The following is a 21,913-nucleotide window of genomic DNA, read 5'->3' on the forward strand; positions in this document are numbered from 1 at the left end:
GAAGGTCCCCGAAAGGGAAAATAGAATCGTAAGATGGTGACCATGGGAAGGGGCTTCCAAGACAAGCATCTGATGTCTTCCAAAGTGGGACATGACCCCAAATGGTGAACAACATGATTATACCCAAAAATGGACAGGGAGAAGGGACTAAAAGAGACAATTCTTGATCGAACCACTAAATGGCAAAATAATGCACAGCATGTGGAACGCGAAAATTCTACAAGTTGCGCAGCTGTTCCTAAAGGTAAATAACCATTTCGTTTTGATCTTGTGCTTGTCAATACTTTCATGATTTTGTGATCCATTCTTCTTTGATTAAAAAGCCAGTCCTCTATGGACCACTTCTTGTTAACAGGTTCATCATGTACTGTGTTTGACATTAACAATTTTCCAGCTCCAGGCCTTTCTAGAGAGCAGAGAGACAATTGACTCCCTTGACCGCAGGCTTCACAACTGGGCAAAGTCCCCTGCAGATCGGAATCATCTACTGAGTCTTTTGTGGGTGCTGTTTTTGATCCTTGGATGTTTTGGTTATCAGGGATTTGATTGTTTAGAGCCTTTCACCTTCTTCTCTTATTAAAGGGGAAATGCTCTCTTTTGATGTGCTGTTAAATCACACTTTGGTGATCATGTCGACTTGAGGACAGCACCATATTTCCTCTTTCTGTGGGTGATTTGGAACCATTTAAAGGGTTGTCCTCAGTCTCCTATATAGATATCGAAGGACTTGAACTTCAGATCGTGTAACACTTTTTTACTTGCCATTCACATATCTGGTCCTAAGATGCTTGTTTCCAGTCCTGGAAGGACCTGGCCTGGTAGTTCGGGCTGGACTGTTCCCATGGGACGCAAGGTCAAGACTGATTTGCATATGGCTGGGTCCAAACTGGAATGGCATGGTGAGCAAAAAAACAATGGATTTAGGCCCAGATCTCTGTACTGGGGTGAATGTATGACATAGTTCTGAATTCTGTCCATCAATTGTTGTTTTTGCAGTAGCCAGTGAATGACAGCCCTTAAGGCCAGTGGCATGGATAGGGCTACACATGTATACTTCATTTTCCCCTTATCCTTTTCTGAGAGAGTGTAAAGAGTGAATAGCTAAACAATGGAGTAACTCTCTAAGGAAGTCCCTATTATCTAATAGGCTCCAGTAGATTTGTATACCTGTACAATCCCATACAATATATTTATAAACTGCAGTATGCTGATATCTCAGACATGAGTCTGGTCTTTATGGAGGTATCCTATGCAGCAAAGATGGAGTCATATGTACTTAGTGCAAAAACCAATTCATACTTATCCTATCTAAATCTGAGCTGAATTTATCTCGACCCCCGAACAAGGTCCAAGCCTAACTGACGCTCCCGGTCCAAGGTGGAGGAGACTCAGACAGAGCCTTGTCATCAGCACGAGCTGCACCCCAGTGCTCCAATTTTTCTGTTTTGATCAATCAGCATCAACAAGGTTTCTGTGATGACAATGGGGATTGTTACCCACCACACTAGGATGATACCAATCTCTACATGGATTTGGTGGAGTTCAGTGTGTTGAACACTCCCTGGATACTGGGTTGTGTTCTCCCACTAGACCATCAACGAAAGAGAGTGCTACCTTTGCTCTGTGCTGGTCCGTGTGGGTTGGAAGTGGCGTGGAGGAGTTTAAGTACATATATATATATATATATATATATATATATATATATATATATATATATATATATATATATATATATATATATATATACATATATACATACATATATATATACATACATATATATATATATATATATAATTTGATCATTGCTGTGTGTTTATTTCTCAAAACATTCCAAATTAGGGTTTTTTCTCACAAAGTGAAGCACGTGGCGCCTAAAAGGTTGATATGAAAGTATGCCATTAAGGCGTAGTTACCACAGCGCATTATCCTGTTCTCTGGCTGACTCAGGCAGGTTCATACAAGCGTGGAGGATGGGGCGTGTTGTCCACAAGTAGCCTCGCGCACGGAAAGTGGTGCTTTGTGTTCATAAATTAAAAAAATTAAAAAGAGGAAGCCGCTTGCAGAGGAAGCTTTATGCACAAAGTAAGCAGCGAATCAGGAGGAGGGTGGGTGACGGCACTGCATGGTCAAGCTGCTAATCGAGAGGATGCTGGATGACAGCACGCAAAACCAGAAAGCACAGAAATGGTAATATGAAAGAGAATTGAGTGGAGTTGGAGTGCAAATACCCTGTAATAAATTGCAATCTCCCAGTGGATTTGGGGCGGGTGCTGCCAAGTAAAGCCAGCATCTTAGGAGGGGGTGTAACCCCACTCTTGGCAATTCTAGGTATGAATAGAGAGCAGGTAGAAGGCAGCGATACTCTTATTAAAGTGATACTGTGCGGAGACTAATATAAACCAAAAATAATATGTATATGCTTTGCAGTGTGCTTTTCTGAAAACGTACTTTATAATTTTTTTTCACAAAGTGAAGCACATGACGCTAATCATGACGCTTATAAAGGTCGACATGGAAGTATGCCATTAAAGCATAGTTGCCACAGCGCATCATCCTCAGGCAGGTTCATACAGGCGTGGAGCACAGGGCATGATGTCCACGAGTAGCCTCATGCATGAAAAGGTGTGTTGTGTGTGAATAAATAGAAAAAAAAGGAAGCCGCTTGCAGTGGAAGCTTCGTGCACAAACTAAGCAGCGATGAGGGAGGGGGGTGGACGATGACACTGCAGGGTCAAGCTGCGAATTGGGAGGGGGTGGGGCGACAGCAAGCAACCCCAGAAAGCACAGAATTGTAATTATGAAACAATATTAGACACGTTGAATTCTGCGTTGCGGGGTTCAGATGATGCACCGCGCTCACTGGGGAAAAGGAAGGCTCACTTTGGCAGAGTGCCGATTAAAAACAAAAAGCTGCGAGAAACTAGACAGTACTAGACACGCTGACTTCTGCAGAACAGTACAGGGGAAACCTAAAGTGCAGCACCCGGAGGCAAAGCAGCCACCCTTACAGGAAAGCATGTCCTGCCTACAATAGGAGAAAATCATTATAGAAAATAGTGCTTGCAGACTTTAAATAATACATGCAATGTGACAACACAAGTAAAAGGGCCAGTTCTCATGGGAGGTTACAGATGTAGAAAAGGCGGTACTAAGGAGGGTCTACTAAGCCTATTCACGAATCAAAAGCAACCATTTAGAAAGGACAGTAACATGAGCCAAACGAAAAGATGGGCGTACAATGGGCGGAGCTCAAGTCCATACCGGATTACAGCATGCCTCCCAGAGCAGCGCAATGGCTGCCCAGGCTCGACCCAAAAAAAGAGTATCCTGTAAAAGCAAACATGAAGGAAACCCATACCAATCAATACAGGAGCCTCCCTCATGAGGAACTCGGCTGCCTTAGTCACGGAAGGAACCAAGATTGCTTCTGGTCTCGAGAAGGAGAAGTAGTGGGGGTGGTGGCAGCAAAGAGATCAATAGTTTTGGTTTTCCCCAAAGCCGAAAAGCAAAAGTAACAGCAAAAGTCTTACAGTAGCCAGTGGGACCGCTGGGGTCTAGAGCTCCAATAGTCTCATCATCATGTACCACAATTCTTTGTGGTGAGTGCACGGTGCCTTTACTTAGTCTGATTTCCTTGCAGGCTAATGCTGATCAACCTTTTCACCATCTTTTTGTATACAACTTCGTTGCTAAGTACTGCACATTCTTTCACACCCAGCCGTCAGAGAGTAAGGAATTTTATTTTTGCTTTCTTTATGATCTTTAATTTACTGGGGACTCGAAGCATGGAACAAAGTCGAGGCTCAAAAGACTTCCTCTGTTTTTGCCTGGCCTGCATGTAATCAGGAAGGCTCATGGTCTTTGAACCTTAATATTGGGTAGTAGCTGCCAGCTGAACCTGCTTAAAGATGGCAGAACGGTCCTGGTAATTCGTAACCCTAGCAGTCACCGTTCATGGAGGGGCCCATGACCTGGTCACTGGGAGCAGTGCTTTATGAGCTTGGAGAAAAATATGAAGAGATCCTCAGGTTACAACATGTTGATTATCTAAGATTCCAGGAACAGTTTTGACTGTCTTGAAATCACAAGAATCAGAGCCTGTTTATTTTGGACGCTTCTCTGCATCCTTCACTTGCACTACTAGGGTATGACTATACTCCTGGAGCCTAATGGCACTGGTTTGTGTTTTCTTTTACATTCAATGTCACCTCCATAAGAGCCACTGTGTTTGCTTTTGTTCTATTGGACAATATCTGAGGTCTGCACAAATCAAGTTCATTTTGATTTACATGCTTTCTTTCTTCTGATCTAGTCCGACTCTATACTCTCTAATGGCATTCATGAGGTCCGCGACCGTGGCTTTGATGCTCCCATTACAGATGCTGCTTATACCACGGTCCTATGTGTCGTTGACTCCGCCCACCATCTCCTTGTCTTTGCTTTGTTCGCACTAAGGTGGCAGGGTATGCCCAGACGTGGGTCCCTTGCTTATTTTGCCACTGGATTCAAGCTAGCCTGGCTGATGAGGGTGTTACCACGAAACGGGTCCCAGGATGCTTGTTTCCACTCCAGGGAACACCTGGCTTGGCAGTTCGGCTAGTCTGTTCCCATGAGGAACAGGTTCAAGACTGATTTGCGTATGGCTGGGTCTGAACTGGGGTGGCGAAGTGAGCTAAAGAACGATGATGGATTCAACTCAGATCTGTGACTGGGGGTGCGTGTCTGAATAGTTTCAGCGCTCCGTCCATCTTCTCCTTGTGTTTGCCTTGTTTACATGTAGCCATTACATATTTGAGGAGTTATATCTAATTTGAATTAAGAAGTGCATGTCACTGTGTCATTGAAACCAAGCTGTACTTGGCTAATGAGCCCATGATGAGGGAATAACTTGCCCTGGGTTGCCAGTGCTGGTTCAAGGAGGATCTGGCTTGGCAGTTTGGGTTGACTCTTCCCATTAGGAGCAGGGTCAAGACTGATTTGCATATGGCTGGGTCCAAAGTGAGGTGTCATGGTGAGAAAAAGAACCATGCGTTGGTATGCTACCCGAGCAATTGCCAGTGGTTAGCCAAATTGCAAGCACTCCTCTCATCAACTTTTTTATGTTTCATTTACCGCCTTCAGTGGCATGGGTATGCCCAGACATGGGTCCCTTGCTCACTGTGTCACTGGATCCAAGCTGTACCTGTTCTTGAAACTACACCTCGTACAAGTTTGTCCTAAAGTGTCTTCCCAACAGTACTTTTCCTGGGTGTGACCTGCGGGACTTTCACAGTCTTCTTACCCAGAGCTCATTCCGAGGTATTTTCCATGTCTATTGGTACTAGACAACAGAAGAATCTCCCTCATTATGAAAGGATACCTATGGTGGGTTTTACGCCATGGCATTTCGCCCCAACCACAGATCAGTATCTATCCCCTGAGACCGTTTGAATTCCCCCTTCATTTCACATTCTCCAATGCACTCAGTCACCCAGTAAACATTATGAATACATGGAGTGCTGGATTAACCTAGCATCAGTTTAGCATGTGTGCCCAAATACCACAGAAACGCCTCAATGTGATGTAAGAAGCCTAACACAAGAGCATGCTCCGAGGTCCCCGGTACCATCAACTGTTTACTTGGTGTCTTCACATCCTGATTCATCATGCGAGAGCACCTTCTCCCACTTAGAGATTTTTCTTCCGTCCAAGACCCCTCCAACTAGTACCCACCAATCCATTGCAGTGTAATTTTCTTCAGACGTGTAATGTGACCTCTGACTTGACTGTGTGTAACAGAAAGCCCTCTTAGTGACAAGGTAACTTTATCTAACTAGTCAAACCGACATTATATGCCTGAGTGGCACTTATTTTTCCCCGTAAAAGAAACCATCAAATATTGTTTTCTCAACATATTTCTACTACTATAGACTTTATAAAGGCACCTCTATCCTTTTAGTTGGACGATTATCTTAATTACTCTAATTGTTAATATTTTTGTACCTGAATTCTTAGTAGTGGGTCCAGAGACTTTAGTCTTAAAGTCTCCTCTGTTAAGATCTCTTCTCTGTGCCAAAGAATATTCAAGACACAGCTGTATCGGGTTCGATAGCCATTTGTTGATGTGTCCAGGCACAGCCTCTGTTAGTTTGGACATCCGACTTGCTCATTTGCCCTAAGATGAGCATAGATGCTGGTCTTTTGAAGTACAATTGATGGAAAATTCTAAGTTCAAGATTTGAAGGGGTGCAGCTACTCAAGATCCCTGATAGGGGGCGCATGGCTGTGAGCTCTCAATCAAACCATCACCCATTTAGAAGGCCTTATAGCATGCTCATCAATGATTTTAGAAGGCCGTTCGAACCATCTTACTTGTGGTGTGCACAAATCATAACTTGGAGAGAGAAACTCCACTCTCTACCTTGTGGGGTCTCCACCTTATTGGGTAGCCGGCAGAATTAGTGGTCACTATGAAAAATGTGTGAAATTAATTACATTTCTGTATGATTGTATCTAGTCTTGTTTTTTTTGTATATATTTCTCTATGTTTTGTGTTCACCTTTCCCACAATCTTTAGTTATTTCTTGTGAGTTTCTACTTCTTCAGAGTGAAAATGAGATGACATTTAATTTGTTACTCACCAAGCCTCCTAGCCTGACCTGCAGGTTGCCGCATGTCATTTTAGCAAGTCATAAAACAGTAACAATGGTTCTACATGATTTTAGGGTAAGATGTGAAAAGCCTGCTTAAGGTTTGTGGATAGCAGCTGATCGCTGATGTTCACAATGACAGAGATGACAAGAGTCGTTGGTTGCCTCATCCAAAAGGGATGCTTTAGGTATTCGATTTTGAAGGGCATTTATGTGGCATCTTTCAGCTTCATGCGCCCTGCACCTTTCCACATTTCCTACAGAGATCTTACAATATGTCCTGGGGTTAACAAAGTTACAGCTGTATCTGTGGTGAAGTCTCGCCATTCACTTCAGTTCAGTTCAGTACCAACTAAGTAAGCTTTCTCATAGCTTCAGTATAAATAGGTTGTACCTGTGCAGGTACGGGCATAAGATATTCAGCTCATTTTACTCCTAGGAAGTGTGTGCCTTTTGCTTCTCGGTGAAAATGTGCTTCTTATCCACTTATTGAATATGCTCAGGCATGTTCTTTCACAGCATAAAGGGCGAAAAGGCATTCAATTTACTTTTTTCACAAGTTTGCATTTATTTTTCCTTAAGGTGAAAAGGCACATCAGTGTGAAGAATGTGGGAAATGCTTTGGTCGCCGGGACCACCTTACTGTTCATTATAAAAGTGTACATCTTGGAGAAAAAGTCTGGCAAAAGTAAGTATTATGCATTAAATTGGACACGTTACTTCTTTGTCTTCCAGCCGTGTTGTATTGTTAGGATGTCATCTGATCAATAGAATCATTACAGCCACACACATTTCTGTATAATTAGTGCAGAACAACGTACGAGCATAGTTATTGTCTGTAGTGGATAATGAGTGTGGGTGGAATGTCATTATATCCTTATAGTCGCAGCACATTGGAGGATGTGTCCTTGTGCAGTGTGGGCTTCAGGGGAGGTCACTTCAAAACCGAAACCTCTTCTTTGAAGAAAAGCAACTTGCAAGGTCTGCTTTCAACACTAGATGGCATGAGTGTGCACAGCATATGCATCTACAGCAATGCAAACTGATTGTTACAGGTATATCATATTTTTCTTACATAGAATTTCTTTAGTAGTCGCTGCTACATGCTTAAATATTCATAGTGTTGCAGATCACATGTGTGATTCTATAAAGTCCAGTATCCAACTTTAGTAGTCTATATATTGACCCTATTTATATCAAACAACACTCTATCCCAATCCTATGTTAGCTGAAAACCTCTATTACTCTATAGTTTAGAATACTTTTAGATTGCGTTCCATTATTATGTGACATTAAATAATGAATACATTGACACAGTTTTTGGTGCACGAAATATGGTTTTATTTTTAGGCGGCATGATGCTGTAGAGAAACTCTTGATGTACTTTTAACATTTCGCTAGCTCTATCCTCTAGTCCTCTTCTCGCAATAACTTTCTTGCTGCAGCTGTTTTGATCTACATCCGTAGATCTAATTACATCTCACCTAGCACTTGCAGAGAGTTCAAGCTCCTAGCCTATAGGATTGTACTGTTAAGCAAATGAACCCTACATAGCCATGAGAGTTGTTATATGGTAAATGCTGTTCATAGCATGTTTCACTGTAGATGCACATGCTCTGCACAGTCCTGTGTCTAGGCTTGAGTATGGATGTTTGCAAGTTGTTTTTCTTCTACAAATTTTCTAGCCTTAACAATCCGCGTGACTCATCCTTTAAACCACAATGCAACAGGAGAAAGACTCCTCCTCAGATTGTTCTTTTCCTCCATCAGTTTCCGGCGCTTCAGTGACAGCTGCAGGACTGACAGTGTCGTTACTATGATGATCAGTGCTGGATAGCAACCTCTTAAAACCGACATAGTGCTGCATCAATGTGACTTTCTTCATACTGTAAAGACTCACAGGGAGGGCCGAGGGCTTAATAGGTCCAGCATAAGGGCCCCAATCATAAGCTAAAGACAAAAGGTATGCTGTTCCTAGGGGGCTAGAGGGAGGAAAGGAGGAGTCAAGCCGTGTCAGTAAAGGCAGTTGTTAGTAGGAGCTAAAGAGAGCAAGGAAGTTAGTGCTCCAAAAAGGAGGAAGGACCCCACACACACCAAGGGATGTCATGCTTTATCATAGGACAGCTCCTCATTGGGCCGGCGCTGCAATGCCCAATGCGAAAACAACAGGTACAGGTGATGGACAGAATGCAGAACAATGTCATACATTCACCCCAGTACAAAGATCTGGGCCTAAATCCATCGTTTTTTGCTCACCATGCCATTCCAGCTTGAACCCAGCCATATGCAAATCAGTCTTGACCCTGTGCCCCATGGGAACAGGCCAGCCCGAACCGCCAAGCCAGGTTCTACCTGTACTGGAAACAAGCATCCTAGGACCGGTTTTGGGCTTTCAGCCCTCTTCAGCCAGGATAGCATGATTCCAGTGGCATGGAGAGCACGGGACTCACGTCTGAGCATACCTGTCCCACTCGGGGTGACAAATGCAAAAACAACAGCTGATGGACAGAATGCAGAACAATGTCATACATTCACCCCAGTACAAAGATCTGGGCCTAAATCCATCGTTTTTTTGCTCACCATGCCATTCCAGTTTGAACCCAGCCATATGCAAATCAGTCTTGACCCTGTGCCCCATGGGAACAGTCCAGCCCGTACTGCCAAGCCAGGTTCTCGCTGGACTGGAAACAAGCATCCTAGGACAGGTTTCGGGCTTTCAGCCCTCTTCAGCCAGGATAGCTTGAAGTCCATCAACTGTTGTTTTTGCATTTGTCACCCCGAGTAGGACGTGAGTCCCTTGCTCTCCACGCCACTGGAGTCAAGGTATCCTGGCTGAAGACGGCTGATGTAATGTAAAATCTCATTTATATAGTGCTACTACCACTCCAAGGAGCATCTTGGCGCTCAGAGACCAACCCAGCTCGAATAGGATGGTAAACTGGAGGCAACACAAGGCAGCGATGCCCACACTACACTAGCGCCCTACATGCAGCGTCAGAAAGGGAGAAAATCCATGTCTTCAAGGATTTCCTGAAGTGGCTCTCCTTGGACATAAATCGCAGCTGAGGTGGCAGTTTGTTCCAGGCCTTGGAGCCCAAAACAAACAGAGATTTCCCACCTTTAGTGGCCAATCTGAATCTGGGAATAACCAAAAGATTTTCATCAGCCGACCTCAAGCAATGTGCTGGTTGATAACGCTTAAAACCATTGGCCAAGTATCTAGGTCCTAGTGACTGAAAAGCTCTAAAGGGGATAACAAGGACTTTGAATAATACACGCTTGTGTATTGGCAGCCAATGAAGAGTTTCAAGCGCGGCTGAGGCAGATGACTTTCTTGGCCAACGAAGTACTAAACGGGCAGTGGCATGTTGGACTATCTGCAGCCTGTGAAGCACAGCTTTGTTGGTTCCTGCATACAGGCTGTTGCAGTAGTCCAGTCTGGATGTTATCAATGCCACTGCCACGGTTTTCCTTGCTGCCAAAGGAAGAAGATCGAAAAACTTCCTAAGTAATCTAATAATATGGAAGCACGTGCTGGCCACGCCTACCGCTTGCTGCTTGAAGGATAGCTGATCATCAAACTTAATGCCCAGATTCCGAGCCAACGTGATAGTATTAGGGGGAGCTACAGCATAATCAGGCCACCATTGTTTAGGGGAAAACAGATTTTGAGAGCCGAAAGGCAGTATTTCCGTCTTTCCGGAATTACATTTGAGGTGATTGTTATTCATCCACTCAAATGTAGCCGTAAGACAATTTTTAAAGTTTTCCTCTGCTCCAGGCAGCTCCTTATCCAATACCAGAATCAGCTGCGTGTCGTCAGCGTATGATATTGTACTAATCTGGTAGGAGGCGATTAGATCCATCAGGGGTACCATATAAAGATTAAAAAGTACAGGGCTCAGACTCGAGCCCTGGGGGACCCCTGAGCTGATGACTTTTTCTTCAGATTTAAATTCACCTAATACCGTGACCTGACGTCTCTGGTTGAGAAAATTCCTAAACCACATCAATACCGTACCTCCTATACCTGCGTTACAAAGACGGTCAATCAAGATCGTGTGTGAGACCGTGTCGAAGGCCGCCGATAGGTCGAGTAAAATCAAGACGGTCTTCTTCCCTTGGTCCATAGCCATTCGCAAAGGTTTCTGCCGAAAACAAGAGGGCAGATTCGGTCGAATGTTTGGATCTGAACCCTGATTGATTGGCGTGCAGGATGTTATTCTCCTCACAAATTTTTCGGTCAGTTTGAACACCACAGGGAGCAGGGAAATAGGACGCAGGTTGGAGAGAGTGGTAGGGTCCGGTAAAGCCTTTTTCTGAAGTGGTGTAACCGCTGCAAGCTTCCACTCGCATGGGATTTCTGCCGTGGCAATGGATGAATTGATGATGCTGTTGATGATAGGATTTACCTCCTCAACCAATGCCCGTAAAACCGTAGGTGGGCAGGGATCAAAAGGAGATCCAGATTTACTTGCTAGAATGGCTTGGTGAGAGTCCTCTAGCGAGATGGGCCTAAATGCATTGAAATAGGCGGTGTTAATTGAATCATAGCCCGGCCTCACCTTTTCCGAGTTCGATGGGTTAGATGGCACAGGAGGAAAATCCTTCACAATGTCAGAGATCTTCTCCTCAAAAAAGTTAGCAATGGCATTGCAGAGAGGTAGCGAAGGGGGAATTTTCTGAGACAGCGAGGTGGGGTTGATAAAGCTGGTAACGATCTTAAAAATCTCTTTTTGTCCATTACCAGAGGAGGGGATAGCAGCTGAATAGTAAGCTTTTTTCACCAACTTAATAGCGGCGTGATACTTCCTACGGGCACCTTTATAAGTGTCACAAGCGACCACCTCATAGTTTCTACGCCACCTCCGCTCAAGTGCTCTCACTTCCCCTAATTCCAGTTTTAAGGCTAGTGAAAACCACGGGGCACTTTTTCTATTTTTAGCACACCTAGGGTTTTTATTTTTCTTCGGTAGAGGCAAAGACGAGCCAAATGTCGCCATCCATTCGTTGAACTGCAAGTTATCAGCCCTCGTCTGGCCAGTTGACACAGGTTTGCTCTCTCCAAGTTTCTCCAGGATCTCTGGTTGAGTGAGTGAGCTTTTCCAATCTGGTTTACGACTGGCAACACTTATTCTGGGACATTTAGCCGGAACCATGTTTTTAAGGAGAAGATCAAATGGGATGAGTTTATGGTCCGACCAAGTTTGGGCACACGGGGATCTAACTATCAGGCTGTCAGAGTTGGAACAGATACAGTCTAACACATGACCTGCAGTGTGCGTGGGTTCCAGTGTTAGCAGGGCAAGACCAAGGATTTTAATAATGTCCATAAAACAACTTGTCCCTAGTTCCTTAGGGGAGTCTAAATGGAGATTGAGGTCACCCAGCATCGTAAACTGTGGAAACCTGAGCGCAAGATCACTCAACGTATCTCCAATACTCTCTAAAAAATCAGTGGGTGACCCAGGTGGGCGGTAGATCAGGGCCCCAGAAAAGGAAAAGGAGTCATGGACGCCAAGGCAGAAGGCCATAGCCTCTGCCCCCTTAATGCCTGGCAACTCATACGTCGTACATTTCAAGGTGCTACGATGAATTATTGCCAAACCACCTCCCCGTTGCAGGGGCCTATCTAGTCGCTGAATTAAAAAATTAGGCGGAAGAGCCACAGCTATATCTGGGTTGCACCAGGAGCGAAGCCAGGTTTCTGTGACGAAAAGCCAATCCAGATTCATCTCCACAATCAGGTCGTTGATATATTGTGCATTTTTGCACATCGACCTGGCATTAATAAGCCCCCCTCGTAAAACAGTGGGCTGAGTGTCATCCAAAACGGGTGAAACTGGAATAAGCCACGCCTTACAGTGGATGCAACAAACTGGGCCGTTCCATGTGTCTGGTGATAGAGAATCGTGGCAGTCAGGGGAACATTTATTAAGAGAGTATAACCACTCCCTAGATTGAGCCTGAACACTTTCCCATGGAGCGGAGTACCTTGCCTCTTCCGCTCCCTCGACGCTGACGAGCGCAGACGGGCAGGACTCCGGCGCGACTATGGCGCGCCCGCTGCGCGTCCTCATGACAGGTTTAAATAGGGGACTCACCTGCCCGCCTGAGCACTAGAGCGCTCACCAAGATGGCTGCGCTAGGTGTCCCTGTCTACCCCCAAGATGGCACCAATACGTGTGCTCCTGAAAGAGACCTGCAAAAACAGCGGTGCAAATGCCAATTATAGTGCAAGTGAGCGCTATGAGTGCAATTAAAAACACAAAGCTAAAAAGGTACGTTATTTTAAATTTTACACAGCAGATAGCCAGAAACCGGTTCTAGGATGCTTGATTCCGGTCCAGGGAAGACATGGCTTGGCAGTTGGGGCTGGACTGTTCCCATGAGGCACAGGGTCAAGGCTGATTTGCATATGGCCATGTCTGAACTGGGGTGGTGTGGTGAGCAAAAAAACGATGGATTTAGGCCCAGATCTCTGTACTGGGGTGAATGTATGACATTGTTCTGCATTCTGTCCATCAACTGTTGTTTTTGCAATGCCCAATGGGCCTCGTAAGGGGGCTCTTTGCAGGAGGTCTTCTCAGTTTTGCCGTCGTGAAGCTAGATGGTATTGTGTGAGGGCGAACCTGTGTGAAGTGAGTAGAGGTGGGACTGTGTGTTTGTGATTTAAAAATGGCTTCTGAATTCTCCAAAGGGAATTTATTCGAGGAGCACCTGGGCCATGAGTAAAAACAGACTGAAAAAGTTGTGAACTGAGGGGAAATTCAAACCTGGGTCAGTTCTGGTGAGTTGTGCAAAGGGTCAACATGTTTCTTGCCTATTATAAAGTCCAACAGGATCCCAGCAATTCATCAGGACCTATAATCCTAATCTACTCTAAAGGGGGCAGCAAGTAGTATAAGCCAGACATCAACGTCATGTCCCCTTATGTCAGGATTACTTAGTTGTCCTAGTGTGCGAAGAAACAAATCATAAATGAGGTACAACGAAAATGGTGCTCCTAGAGGATAAAAAGTATATCATATAGTTAGTTATAGTACTGGATAAGACCTGGACTGGGTCACACTGAAAAGATATTAGATGAAATCATGAAAAGGGGGGGGAGGAGAGTGGGGGGCATGTAGATTGCCCACGTAAATAACAAAAGCAAGGGAAAGTAAGCAGGCACCTGAAGAAAAAACACACAAAAGTGTACACAGAATATTTTTACTACAGACAAGAGTATACCTTCATTGCATGATTGTGACAACAGACCATGCATCTCCATTGTGAGGGTCTCTGGCTGGGCCATCTGTAAGTGCAGCTAGTGCTATGCTATGATACCTAGTTATGGTTATAAAAGTAAACACTATCCACATACATGAGAAGGACATATAAAGAACCTTGTTTAAAAAAAAAAAAGAGAAATAGGAGAAACAACTGGTAAAGAAGACATAGAGCCACCATAACATCAAGTGGTCACATCTATCATACATTGCTTGTCGTGAGTGAGTGGCCAGGCCACGTGGTGACACTATTATTGCAGGCTATCGTTGTCAAAACATACAGTCTCTTATAATCTTTATCCCACTCACCGGAAGAGTAAGCTAGTAGTACCCCAGCAGGGACAAGCCAGTAGACTCGCTCAGGTAACAAGGAGGACCAATCTGCAAAAAGTGGGTGTAAATTGTTATCATGGATGGAGCACTCCAAAAATAAGGAGGTTCATGATTTTTCTACATGAGGAGCATGTGCCTGTAAAAATTGTGCTTTCTGCAGGGAGTGGTGACCACACCTGGCACCAGAGTGCAGTACAACCCATATCAAATTAAGGTAAGTATGAGAGACCCAATACAAAATGGTCCCTGTCGGTTTGCGCTATATGTTCATCAATCCGAGCTTTCCCATGTGAATCCTCGTGATGCAAAATGATTACTGTCTCTTTTAATTTTAACCCCAGATGATGGAGTGGGCGATGGAGAGTGAAAGTTTAGGTGGTAAATCCATGACCAGAGACCAATTAGCTCAATGCTCAAATCGTGCTGCACAATGGAGCCCTGAACATATATAATGTGCATCCCTGTTTTCATAGGCCCAAGGAATCATATGCGCGAGTCTTCAGCAAAGTGTTGCTCGCAGTAGGGACGCACTGGAAAGGACGGGAGTGGCTCACACCAGAGGCACGCCACAAGTCTAGTGAGGAGGGGGCCACTGCAACATGCTTATACACCTTGAAAGCGCTGAACTCAACTCCTGACGCGCTGCAACTGTGCAGATCACGACACGCATTCTCTGCCGCGCTGCGAGAAGAGCCATTCCAGTGGGATCCACAACCACGGGCAGCACTTACTGCCTGGGTCGCACCGCAATGCGGGGGCTTATTCTAAGTACTCCGTCTCCGACCCGGTCCCGCTGGCAACGGCACAAACCAGTGCGTCTCGGGAGTGGTAAGCGGCACTCGCGCTGAACAGGGTGTTACAGACTTGGCACGGCGCATGTTAACAACCAAGTGAAGTGCAGGGGAAGCTTTTTAAAAAAAATTAGACAAGGACCGCATTGCGAGGGTTTTAAGCACTCGATCCCGGTCGAGCCGACATTGGCACACGCTGGCTTTACCCGAGGGTGGTAAGCGGCACGCGCGCTGGATGCGCCGCTGTGCGGGTAGTTCCAAACTAGGCGGGCGCATGTTAATGAACAAAGGAAGCGTTTAGCAGAGTGAACAAAAACCGACATCATGGGGGGGATCAGTGAGTCAAAAAAGCAGCTATTTGGATGCCGAAATGCGCCAGGGTGTTCAGGGCATTAGGAGATGAATGACTGTGTGTGGTGGAAAAGTCACTCTCTCAACATGCAGGACATTTACTTGGATCCACGAGGTGCCCAGTGCGGGAACTACCCATAGCCAGCTGTCCCTGGCTAGCCTGACAGATGTGAAAGTGGTTTATAAAGAGGAAATGGATGGTGGCTGAAAAGAGGGAATAATCCACGACAAGGTAAGCTTTAGGTTCAATAAAATAAGTTTTATTTCAAGCTAATTACAGAACACCACTGGAGTGCATCTCTCCTCCTTGAAGTCTGAGTTGCCAATGTCAGTTATCGGCTTTCAGACTTCAACGATTGACAGATTGCACGAGAATGCATATTCAATTAAAAACAAGTAATACATGAACCTAGCGTGCGCATGCAAGGCTGTTAGACATTTCACAGAAAAGCACTGACATGCATATGAGAGTGTGCACAAATAAAGAACTATGACAACACCCGCGAGCACGTTCAGAAATAGAACTCTGCTCTCATTACATCACCCTCCCCCTAATTAAAAAAAAGAACAAAAAAAATGAAACATTTAGAAGTTTACAACAAGGTGGTTAAAACATTGCATAAGATATACATGACTAAGACATATAAAAAAACTTTTTATTTCTGGGGAAAGGAACAGTTGCGCGGGGGCCTGGACATTGCATTTCCTAACGAAGAAATAGGGGAATCATGCCGCGGTGAAGTTGAAGGGGTAAATGAGAGACTCTGTGGAAGAAGGGAGAGAAACTGCTACTTTAGAATCATTATTGACAGTTCTGGAATCATTAAATGATGAATCTTGTGAAAAATGCAAATCCTCTTGTAGTTCAGTTCTCTTATGAGTTAAAATTTTAGAAGCTTGAACAAAAGTTGACTTGACAATCATTCTCTTGTATCACCAACCCTTTTTATACAGGAAAAGAGAACCTTTTGCCACCTTGAAAACTTGTACAGGGAGAGAAAACTTTGAAAGACTTTTTTTAACCTTGTTAGGAAGTTTCAACAAGATTTAGTTTCAAACAATTTTTTTTAATAAGTTGTTGAGCAGTAACATTCTTTAACATCTTTTGTTTATCTTTACACACCAAACTGAGTTCATCTTTTTTTAAAACGTTCAACCAGTTAGGGCACAAAGTACCATTTGGATTTCTTTTCTTAAGCAATCTGAAAGGAGAGACACCTGTTGAAGAGTGAGGAGTGGTAAGATAAGACAAAACCTTTTTTTTAGAAACCGTTCTACAGGAGAATTATATGCTAGAGCGGACTGAATACCCTCCTTAATGAACCTATTTATCCGTTCTACTAAACCATTAGAGGAAGAAGAATATAATGCCACTCTCAAATGTTTGATGTCATGAGCAGTTAGAAATCATCCATAGTAATTGAAGTAAAATGAGATCCATTGTCTGTGACAAGTTCTTTGGGAAAACCTTCTGACAGAAAAACTCTAGAAAGAAAATTAATCACAGAAGAGGTATTGGGTGAGGTACAGAACTCAAATTCTACCCACTTTGAGAAATAATCAATTAAGACAATAATATACTTTTTATCACTTGGCAGCACTTCAAAAGGTCCAGCGAAGTCAATGGCTATTTTGGACCAAGCTTCTACTGGAACAGGCACATTATGTAAATAGGGTCTTCAATGCTTTCCAGTGCTTGTCTGAAACAAGGCAGGTTTGACAAGAATTTATCCATGTAGAAACATCTCTTTCCAAACCAGGTTACCCACATTTTTCTTTTAATCTCCTAGATGTTGCACCCACACCTAAGTGCCCTTCGTGTACTAATTGGAAAATCTTACATCGAAGGGAAACAGGCGGTACAGCTAGATCACCTCGCATGATGACATTTTCTTTTTTTTGTGTTGACATTTTTTATTAAAATTTCAGATGAAAATACAGATACAAATGTAGTAATAAAGCAGAATAACATAATAGTAAATGAAAGAAAATACAAATAAGAAAAAACTGACATAGGATATAACAAATATGAGGAAATAAGAATAACATATATTCCATAATCCTATATGAGATAACAATAGGAAGAATAATAGGTAAATCATATCATAGAGGGAAAGGGAGGAGAAGAAAAGAGAAAGAAAGAAAGAAAGAAAAGAAAAGAACACCAGAGTAACAAGAACAAATAGTAAAAGAATTAGTCCAAAGGAAGGGGAAAAGGCATCAATAGTAAAGTAACAGGAAAGGGATTATAGAAAGAATAGAATTAAGTAGAAACAGTATGTGTAGAAGAAGAAGGAGAAGAACCAGAGTCATCGTCCACAGTGGTTTCCAGGAAAGGGGACCAAATTTGGAGAAAAATGGGAGTCTGATCTTGTAAATTATAAATTGTGCGTTCATGTAAAGCTGTTTGCATCATTGCCACCAACCACTCTTCCTGAGAAGGAGTCAAGGGGGATTTCCAGTGACGCAGTATACACATTTTGGCCGTAGCCAAAGCAGTATGATGAAGACGTATTTGCGGTTTGGAAAGTTTCGGGAAACCGCGAAAATCGTGTAAAATAATGTTGGCAGGTGTAAAAGGTAAAGGTAATGACATCGTAGAAGCCAGTGTTTTCCGTACAAAAACCCCAAAAGATCTAGTGCGGGGACATTCACAAATGATATGTGTAATATCACATCCGGAAGCAAAACATCTCCAACAGGAAGTATGTGATAACAATGCCATTCATGGAGAATTTTGAAAATACAGAATTTGAGACGAGCTTCCCGAACCCCCTCATGCAGCCCTTCTAAAATTTGATCCCATTGAGTATTAGAATATACAACTGATAAACGGGATTGCCATTTCAACTGAAGAGCTTGTGATAGAGGCTGTGAAAATAGAGGATGCAAAAATGTCTTATAAAGACCAGAAGTCACACCCTTAAGATTGCCCCATAACTGCAAATAAGACAAAATAGGAGATACTTAGAGTAAGTCTGGTGGAGGGCCTAAGTGCTTCGTGACAGCTTGTTGAAGTTGGGTATATTTATAGGATTGTGTAGATGGTAAATGGAATTCCTCGCTAAGTTGAGAAAAGGGTTTAAAAGTTCCATTATGAAAAAGTTGATCTATAGAATTGATGCCAACTTCTTGCCATAAAGGCCAGGACAAAATACGACCACCAATACGAATCTCCGAATTAAGCCATAAAGGAGCTTTAACGTGAACTCGCGAATTAGATTTAAGGATACGATGACTTCTCTGCCAAGATTTATGCATTGCAGATAAGATAGGGTTTTTAGGATCGGAAGAACTGGTACCCATGCCATATAGAAGGGACAAACCTGAACCAGGAGCCAAAAGGTGATGTTCAAGTGGAACCCATTGAGGTATATCTTTAGATTTAGGCAGAAAAAAAGTGAGTTGTGAGATATGAAGGGCAAGTGAATAATGCTCGATGGAGGGAAGACCTAAACCCCCATGTAATTGATGAGCCTTTAATTTGGCCAAAGCAAGGCGTGGTTTAACCGTACCCCAGATAAAAAGTTTTATTTTGGAGTCAATGGAACGAAGAGTGATTAGGGGAATGTGGAGAGGGAGCATACCTAGGACATAAAGAAACTGTGGTAGAGTAACCATCTTGACAGCCTGAACCCGTCCCCAAAGAGATTATCCCAGAGCTTTCCATTTATCAAAGTCTCTTTGCATTTGCGCGATTAAAGGAGTCAAATTATCTGTGACTATATTATCCAAACCTCTATTAATTACTATTCCTAAGTACTTAAGCCGGGATGATTGCCAATGAAAAGGAAAACCAGAGATTGCTGCTTGTGTAGTACCAATGGACATGAGCATTGCTTCACTTTTATCCCAGTTTATCTTGTAACCTGAGAAAGAAGAGAAATCGTCGATAATTTGGAGAAGAGCGGGAAGAGAACGGGGAAGATCAGTAAGAGTAAGAAGAATGTCATCTGCATATAAATAAATTTTAGAATGGCCAATTGGAAGAGGGACGCCTACTACTTCAGCAGATTGTCTTATTGCTGCAGCCAGAGGTTCCATTGCTAGGAGAAAAAGAAGAGGGGAAAGTGGACAACCTTGACGAGTTCCTCGTCGAATTGGAAATGGTGTAGATATAAAACCACCGCAGTTAACTTGAGCCAATGGGCTATCATAGAGCAGACGTACTTTATCTATAAATTGATCGCCTAAGCCGAACCTTTGCATAATTGTGAAAAGGTATTCCCATTCAATGCGATCAAATGCTTTTTCAGCATCAAGAGAAAGAAGTAATGCATCATCTGCAAGATGTTTAGCTGACCATAAAGCATGAGATAAAGTACGTAAATGATTACGAGATGAACGACCGGGAACAAAACCCACTTGTGAATTATGAATCAAGGAAGGTAAAACTTTACGAAGACGCGATGCAAGAATACTAGCTAGTATTTTAATATCGGAATTCAAGAGAGATATAGGCCGATAACTGCCACACAACAAGGGATCTTTACCAGGTTTTGGTAAAACAGCTATAATGGCTTTGTTAGAAAGAGATCCGAAAGAAGATTCCTCAGCGGCTTCTTTAAATGCGGCATGTAAGGTATCAATCATGCTCTGGCCAGTCCATTTATAAAATTCAGGAGGAAACCCATCGTCTCCTGGAGCTTTATCGTATGGTAAGGCAGTTATAGCTGAGGAAATCTCATCTTTTGTAATAATACCATCAAGTAAAGCTCTACCGTCATCAGAAAGTCGTGGAAGATGTATCACATCTAAAAATGTGGAAATTTTGAGTGTATCTATGAGTGCTTGAAGAGTAAAGAGATCTATAAAAGGAAGCAAATTCTTCAACAATTTCTTGTGGTCTAGTAAGCACGTCACCGCCGCTGGATTTAATAGCTGGAATCGCCATAGCGGCCTCTGTCTGGCGCAGTTGCGCAGCCAGTAACCGACCAGCTTTTTCCCCCTGCTCGTAGTGTCGCCCTTTCATTTTTTGCAAGGCGTATTCAGCCTTAGAAGTAAAAAGACTATTAAGAGACATTCGTGCCTGTTCCAAAAATTTACGATTCTGGAGGGAAGGATTTGAGATACATGAGTGAGAAAGCCGTTAAATGTCTTGCTCAAGATCTACTTGTTTGGCAGTGTTGTTCTTGTTAAGAAGAGCAGCATCACGCATTATTTGACCTCTAATGGTCGCCTTAGCAGCTGCCCAGACCGTTCTCTTAGAGGAAATTGAATCTTTATTAATAGTGAGATAATCCTGGAGGTGTGACTGTAAAAGAAGTTTACCTGCTGGTGTTTTATATTTGTTTATGTTCAATCTCCATGGTTTGCGTCCCGGACTAGAGAGACCTAAATCGAGAGACAAAAGAACAGGAGAGTGATCGGACAAGGCTGCTTCCAAAATCCTCGACTCTGTAACCAACTGAACTGCCTTTTGCGAAAGAAGGAAATAGTCGAGACGGGAAAAAGTGCAGTGGGTAGAAGAAAAGAACGTATATTCTTTATCCTGTGGATGACTAAGGCGCCAATGGTCAACGAGACCATTGTCTGTGAGAATATCACGCAAAATGGCTGTATCTGAAGCGTTAACAGTATCAAGACAGCCTGTTTTATCAAGGGCAGGATCTGGAGCCAAATTCCAATCCCCACCAATGAGAAATTGAGAGGCATTTATTTCTGTGAGAAGGCGATTCATTCTAAGGAAAAAATGTTTTTTGGTACCAAGTGGAGCATATATAGAGCCAAGGCAAATAAAAGAGTTCCCAATTTTCAGCTTAACAAAAACATATCGACCCTCTGGATCAGACCATGTCTTGGAAATTGTGAAGGGAAGTGACTTCCGGAAAAGGATGGCTACACCACATTTACGAACAGGATTAGGATTGGTGGGATTAGGTTTAGAAACACTACTATGAATAACTTTGCCAACCCAATCTCTGCTGATTTTACTAGATTCAACATCATCCAGATGTGTTTCCTGCAGTAAAGCAATGTCTACATGTTTAGAGTGTAAATATGAAAGGACTTTCTTGCGTTTTATATAATGGGTGAGACCATGAACATTCCAGGAAATCACTGATAATGGATGATTAGAAGACATAAGAGAAGAATTAGAAAATAAGATAAAGAAGAAGAAAAGAAATAAGTAAACAGAAAAAAAAAAGAAAAATATTACTCTGGAGAACAAAAGACAAAGTGTGTAAAAGTCGGAAAAACTGATAAAGAAGAAATAGAAAGAAAAGAAGAAAAAAAAAGAAAGAAAGATAAAGAAAAGAAAAGGGAAAAGTGAAGAGGTTTAGAAAAGCAGAGTAAATACCTGGAATAGAAAAAGTAAATAGAAATAAAGAAATAAGGGATTAGAAGTGGAGAAAGGACAAAAGAGGAAAATAAAGAAGGAACCGAGACTGTTAACCGCGGGTCTGGGCGCACTAGAGCAGCGCCGAAGGGGCGGGACCCCATCCGAGGAGAGAAGAATGGGGAGCCAATGAATAAAGGATAATATGGAATATATGAAACGCAATAGAGTAAAATAACATTATCATAAACGTAA

General features: G+C 43.1%; 1 protein-coding gene across 3 annotated transcripts in view; it reads left to right on the forward strand.

The window, feature by feature from the left end:
• Positions 1-21,913, forward strand: part of ZBTB41 (zinc finger and BTB domain containing 41) — a 275,820-nt gene that overhangs the window by 162,922 nt on the left and 90,985 nt on the right. For all 3 annotated transcript variants that reach the window (XM_078644047.1, XM_078644054.1, XM_078644038.1), the window contains exon 9: positions 7,215-7,320. In XM_078644047.1, coding sequence (XP_078500173.1) covers positions 7,215-7,320 — 106 coding nt within the window. The remainder of the gene's footprint in view (positions 1-7,214; positions 7,321-21,913) is intronic.

Source organism: Lissotriton helveticus, chromosome 1_1 (genome assembly GCF_964261635.1).
Source record: "Lissotriton helveticus chromosome 1_1, aLisHel1.1, whole genome shotgun sequence".
Classification (NCBI taxonomy): domain Eukaryota; kingdom Metazoa; phylum Chordata; class Amphibia; order Caudata; family Salamandridae; genus Lissotriton; species Lissotriton helveticus.